Raw genomic sequence first — 6,937 nt, 5'->3', positions numbered from 1 at the left:
TATATATATATATATATAATATGCATATATATGATTAACATCTCGGAAATACTTGGGGATATGATAATCTTTCACAACCTTTTTGTATCATTTGCTATCCAATAATCCCTATAAAGTTTCTTATATAAAACATGTTTTATATAAATTTAAATGTTCTTATGCGCAGTATTATTATAATCCTACGGGGCGTTATTATAAGAGCAAGAAATTGGTGCTACAAGACTGGGAAAAATGTGGATTGATTTTACTTGACAAGTAGATCAACAGGTAATAATATATATACATAAGTGATTTTTCTTTTATAATTTCTGAGCATTTTTTCTTTAAATTGTGCAACATATATATATAATATACTTTTGATTCTTGCTGCAGGTGGTGGTGCTTAGCTTATAGCTAAATCTGAGAGTTCTGGAGTGGATTTTAATGCTTAGTTTATAATTTTAGTTCTTCATAAAATAATGCATAGATTGTTAAATTTATGTAATTGAGCATAGATTGTTAAATTTGAATGGTTGAGTTTAAGTTATTTGGGTTTGGAATGTGTCACAAAATCTATTTCTAGGTACTATTGATCTTTGGATCAACCTTGTCTATTTGGATATTTTAATAATGGAAGATTGATGAGTTGTTTTTAATATAATTGAATTGCTTATACCAAATAATAATTTTGTTTTTGAAAGGAGAAGTTTGCTTTGTGTTTACTATAGATTCAAATTTTAATAATTTGATGTGCATTTATTGACTACCGGATTATATGCATGCAATTTCAAAGTTTCATTAATGAGAAAAATATATGTAGTAATTGTATAAGAGTTTTATATATTATTAGTTTATTATTTATCAAATAATTTTTAATTATATTGATTCTTTAGAAAATATACAAATAAATTATGGATAACATACTGATTATATATAAATCTTCATACTGACAATGTATAGATATTAAACTCTTTATTTATTTATTTATTGTTGTAACTTTAATTAGAGACATTGATGAGAAAGGGATGAAAATCTCAATTTCACCATTCTGAAAAATATACAAAAGATCACATTACACTTGAGTGTAAATGACTTGCAATAATTAATTATGGTACCAAAGCTTTATTATTGGTTGAATTATGATTGTCATTCTCTTTAAGATTTGTGTGACATTACCCAAATATACAAGACTATCAATCACATTTTTCTTCCCAAAATATCATTGAAAGTGTATATAGAATAGTATAACTGTTATTATATTTTATTTGTTTTCTTTGTTGTTTACAACACTTCTAACTCTAACTCATCCCTAGGTATTTAAAATCATTCCCGAGATAATGAGAAAGTATATGTGAGACTTATTTTCTAATACGCTCATCATCACAAGTCTACTGGAATACACGCGTGATTATATTTTACTCATGACTAAATAATATTTTTTGACTCATTACAATTAGAGAGAAGTTGACATTGCTCTGATATTTTGTTAAATTCATCTTAAAACTAATTAACAATAAATGAATTAGTCTAATTTGTATTTAAACTATTTCTAAGACAATTAACGATGCATTATTTATTAACTGAAACCTATTTGTATGAAATACTATAATGAATAACAAAATAATTGTTTTAGTCTTGTATGAAAACCAGATCATATCAAATAACATCATACCATTGTCTAATAACATTGTTAAAACCCCAAAACTATAGTATTACGATTATATTTACGGTTGTGAGTACAATTTAAAAGTTAAAACACTGTGCTATACAGCTTTGTGAAATTTTTATGAAAACCCATTCTTACAAACTAACGATATCTAAGTAATAAAATAATTTGTTTAATTTTTTATGAAAATCTGATTATAAATGTTTCATACGTGTAATTTTTATGAAAACTTGTTCTTACATAATAACAATGAGTGTAATATATCTATGTATTGATAAAGATTTATATATAGTCAACGCATCATTTACTATTCATTTGCATTACTTTTATTTAATAATCAATGATGATTGAAAATAAATTGTGGATAATACATTGACATATAAAAAAAATTTATGTTGTCAATTCATACATCTTTTTTCTTTTTCTTTTTTTAAAGCAAGGGTGTCAAAGCACCCACTGATATATTACCAACAGAGAGGCCAAACAGAGGAAACCATTACATAATTTTGAACATATAGTTAGGCAATAAGTATCTATTCCTATGGAATTTCGTAGCAAGAAATGGCGGAACGAATTCCACCAAGAGGTGGTTCTAGAGTTCACTCCGTAGGAGGCTAGTTTATCCGCACATGAATTTCCTTCCCTGAAAATATGAAAAACCTTGAGCCTCAAGGAAAGAATTATCCTATTGCAATGCTCCCAGTAGTTGCTAAGCTTCCAATGAGGATCTTTGTTGCCCTTGACAATCTCAACCACCAAACTTGAGTCACACTCCAACCAAACCTCCTTCCAACCCTTCAAGCTAGCTATCTGAATTGCCATGAGTGTAGAAAAAAGCTCAAGCAAAAAGAGAGTCTTGAATATGAAGATAGGTAACAAAACACCCCAACATGTCCCCGTTATTGTCCCTAAAGATACCACCATCTCCTGCGTGACCAGGATAGCCATGGGCAGCATCATCAGAGTTGATTTTGATCCACCCCTGAGAAGGAGGAAGCCATCTGACTTCAGTGATGGCAGGAGCAGAAGTGTAATGAGGAGAGCAATTGAATCTACGGATTGTAGAAAATTCAAAAAGGGTAGGGTGAGCAGCCATAGTATATAGGCTTCCAGTGAGGGCAGTGTCCCTTATTATCATGTCACAAGCTTGCATGAAACCAACTGTTGTATCATCAAATCTTCTCTGGTTCCTGCAGTACCATATAGTCGAGATTGTGTTGACTATGCTAGCAGTGACTACCAAATTGAGTTGAGGACTCCAGTTAGACTTGCACACCCTCAAAAGACTCTGAATAGAGGAGCTGTCCAGAGGAGAATCAATAGTATTTTCAAGCCAGTGCCATAAAGCTAAAACAAAACTGCATTCATCTTTTTGCATACATCTTTTTTCTTAATAACAATACCATTAACATAATGCTTTGTGTAACTTTTACAAAAACATTGACTCATAGTATAGCTACCTATTCTAGTAGCTATTTATATACATATATTATGTGTAGCTACCTCTATATATATATATATATATATTAGATTTAATGATATTGATATCTCTCTCAATCAAGCCATGACAAAAATTAGAATTGACACTGCCTTCATTGGGAATTTCAGCAAGTTATATTGAAAGAACTCTATGACAGAGTTCAAATTGCTCAGAGCTTTCGGAATAAAAGGCAATTTTAGCAAGGCTCCAAATATCTTAGAGGTCCTTTGGAAGGCTCCTTCTTTTGGTTGGGTGAAAGCAAACTCGGATGGTGTTACCCATGGGTGTCCAGGTCATGCTGGAGGGGGGAATTTTCAGAAATAGCAATGTGGACTTCATGGATGCTTTGCTTCCTATTTCAGCATCCAAAACTCAATCTATGCAGAGTTTCTAGTAGCTATAATGGTTGTAACAATAGCCCATGATAAAGGTTGGAGGTCTATTTGGTTGGAGTGTGATTCAAAAGTGGTGGTGGACATTTTCAAGGGTTCCAAGTCAGTTCCTTGGCGGCTAAATAATCTCATGAACAAGTGCATGCAGACTCTAAACTCCATGCATTTTATGGTTAGCCATATTTTCAGACAAGGGAATGCTTGTGCTAATAAGCTAGCCACTTATGGAGTTAATTCCAAAATTGACTCTTGGTGGAATAACATGCCGAGTTTTTTGTAGGATGGTTTTTACAGAAATATGAATTTCCTTCCTAATTATAGGTTCCACAACTTGTAAGCTTTATGGCGTCCTTTTGTAATCCTTTTTTATTTAATCATATTTTGGGTGTGTGTTAGCATTTTTGTCTATATATATGTGTGTGTGTATGTGTGTGTAGTAGAAATGTGAGTGGATTGTAGTGCTTAGAGCATGGTTTTGATGTATTATCATTTATAGAATAGAGTGTTATGTGTAACAAAGACTTATTACTTACGTCTGTTCTTCATATTTTAAATTATAAAAAGGGAATAAAATTTATACATTTATCTCATACATGCATAAATCTTTTAATACCAAAATTTATCTAATCTATGACTAAGATAATATTCAATTTATCTTTGAAAACCCTCAAGATTGTGCATGAACATGACACATTCCTAATTGAGCAAAGTCATATAAAAACCCTCAAGGTTACTACTATTGTAACATGTTTATTTAATGAAGTACCTATGGCACTTTCTCATTAAATATATTTTTCCTATAGAAAACTAAAAACACTTTGCTTGCAATTCATTTTTGTGATAACATTAACTAACTATTGTTCAAACCATTGAAAATGAAAGACAATTATTCTAGCTTCTTATTTCATTTTAATGTGATGGGTGGTGCTACTTTTAGTGTGTTACATATGTGGTTGATAGGAAGTTTGTAAGTTGATTTGACCGAATAAGGATTGGAATTTCATGGAACCGCAACCACGAGTGAGGAGTATGTCTCTAGATTTCACAATTTTGTAGATCCTTCATAAGAATATGAGTTGACTCAAGTTCTCGTAAGAGGTTTTCTTCGTCATGTTAGATCTCATTCTCATTTCTCCTCAAGCCATCTTCCAATGTCATTTATGAGATCGAGCATCCCCACACCAACTTAATTTGAATAGCATGTTGTACTTTGTTATAAGATTTGTGAACTCTAACTAGTTATCTTTCCAAAATCTAATATTTTTGTCGTCCCCAACTTTCCTCTCTCGACATCTTCAAGAACTATTATATGGTATTCATCCTTTTGGTGACCATGTTGTAGATATCTCTAATCCAAAGTCAATATTTATGTGCAAATAATAAGGCCCCTTCCTTAGAATGGTCACTAATGGTGTACCCATATTTAGACATCAATGCTCTAACCAAAGACTATCACTCTCAGTATGAATCGTCCATTTCCACTTTCCAAGAAGAGCAGCATTGAAAATAACTTGGGATAAAAATATATTATAATATTGTTATAAAAACCAACCTAAATTGGTTGGCCCATTTGGTTCAATCGTTAATCGATATCTAATTGGTCTAAGTCGCTCATTCGATCGGGACTAGGGAAAAAATATATTATGATATTGTTATAAAAACCAACTTGAACTGGTCGATCCATTTGGTTCAATCGTTAATCGATATCTGATCGGTCTAAGTCATTCATTCAGTCGGTTTTATATCAAAACTTGGATGGTCGGTCTACTTCACTTGACCAATTTAAGCTTGAAATTGGTGACTCATTCGGTTGGATTGGTTGAGTCCGTCTTTTTTTTAAAAAAACACTACAAATATGTCGTTTTTACATTAATTTTTTTTAATATTTATCACTACGCTAGAGTTTCAGTTCAACGACGCTTATTTTAGATGTATAATAACGCTTTCATAGGCTTTCTGTTTGATCGCAGTAGTATATTGTCATCATTAACAATGTTTCTCAAAGGCTGTTGTTTTGAATATATACCACAGTGCATCACACGAAAAGTGTTGTCATATAGTGCATAAATATAACAATGCATCATCCACAAAACATTGTCATATAGGTCTTACATAAACAACGGATTTTATAGGTCTTATTAGCCGCGCTTATCGTTGCATTGTTGTAGTTCATATATATAACAACGCATTAACAGAAAAACGACTTTGTATTATTCATAAATATTCTCAAACAACACCTTAATACAACAACACAACACATATAGCATTGTTGTATTAAGAATGTACAACAACGATGTCTATAAAAAACGTTGTTGTATTGATCATTTACAACAGCGCATGTCATGGCTTCAACTAGAAGGCTAGAATTCGATGTTGATTTGTATAAATTAATACCTGCATATACATTTATTAGCAGAATAGACATTCTCAGCAGAATAGATATTTATACATTCTGAACAACACAGACACGTTAATACAAGTCATAGGTTTGTTTTATTAACATCAATACAATACAAGCTACAATTATATAAAGACTACTTGCATATACTTTTTCCTTTTCTTTGATTGTTTTTGGCTTGTAAGGTCATCCTTGTTTAGAGGAACATATTGATTTATCCAAAGTCTTTCATCATGGTTATGTCTTGTATATAAACATCATCCGTAGTTGGTCGCTCTCACGCGACTGATATGCCCCAAAAAAGGATCATCTTCATCAATATCTTCATATTCTTGGTCATCAATATTATTGACGATTATTTTGTTAGTTAAAAGAACAATGAATCATTTCATATCAGCTAGATAACTAACAGAATACTTGTTGAACTTATGATGCTAGAACAAATGACTCATCTTTACATCCTGACCTATTAAGATCTATCTACATGAACCCTAACTCATCCACTCGAAAGTCATTGTTGTTATCAACCCACATACAATAAAAATCGACATCCGGAACATTGTGTAATCCAATTCCAATATTCATTCAATTATTCCAATCGCATATATTGGGTTTCTATCTTGTGCACTCGACATCTGTAAAGTTTGAGCAACATGTTCACATAAATAGTGAAGTCTATTTATTAATATGACAAAAATTATTTAAAGGATAAATAGTTAAGTCTAACCCAAGTTCTTTTTGTTCAATTCATTATCACCAACTTTTTTGCTCTTACTTTTATATTAGTTTTATTAAACAATCTTTCAAACAAAACCTCTTTTATTACCCAATTTAATTAAAATTTACTTACCAATTTAATATCAATCAATTCCTTTTTTGCTCTTACTTTTATATTAGTTTTATTTAACAATCTTTCAAACAAAACCTCTTTTATTACCCAATTTAATTAAAATTTACTTACCAATTTAATATCAATCAATTCCTTTGTGTATACAATAACTAATTTAATTTTTACACAAAGG

At 31.1% G+C, this 6,937-nt stretch overlaps 1 protein-coding gene across 1 annotated transcript in view; it reads left to right on the top strand.

Moving 5' to 3' along the window:
* The window catches only part of LOC109354190, a 1,413-nt gene extending 835 nt beyond the window's left edge, over positions 1-578 (top strand). Inside the window, exons 2-3 of the mRNA XM_019596528.1 lie at positions 167-267; positions 373-578. Of these exons, the coding sequence (XP_019452073.1) occupies positions 167-259 (93 nt within the window). The 3' untranslated portion in view covers positions 260-267; positions 373-578. The remainder of the gene's footprint in view (positions 1-166; positions 268-372) is intronic.

The sequence above is a fragment of the Lupinus angustifolius genome, chromosome LG08 (assembly GCF_001865875.1).
Source record: "Lupinus angustifolius cultivar Tanjil chromosome LG08, LupAngTanjil_v1.0, whole genome shotgun sequence".
Lineage (NCBI taxonomy): Eukaryota > Viridiplantae > Streptophyta > Magnoliopsida > Fabales > Fabaceae > Lupinus > Lupinus angustifolius.
The sequence above is the reverse complement of the archived record's forward strand: the minus strand, read 5'-3'. Positions and strand labels throughout refer to the sequence as shown.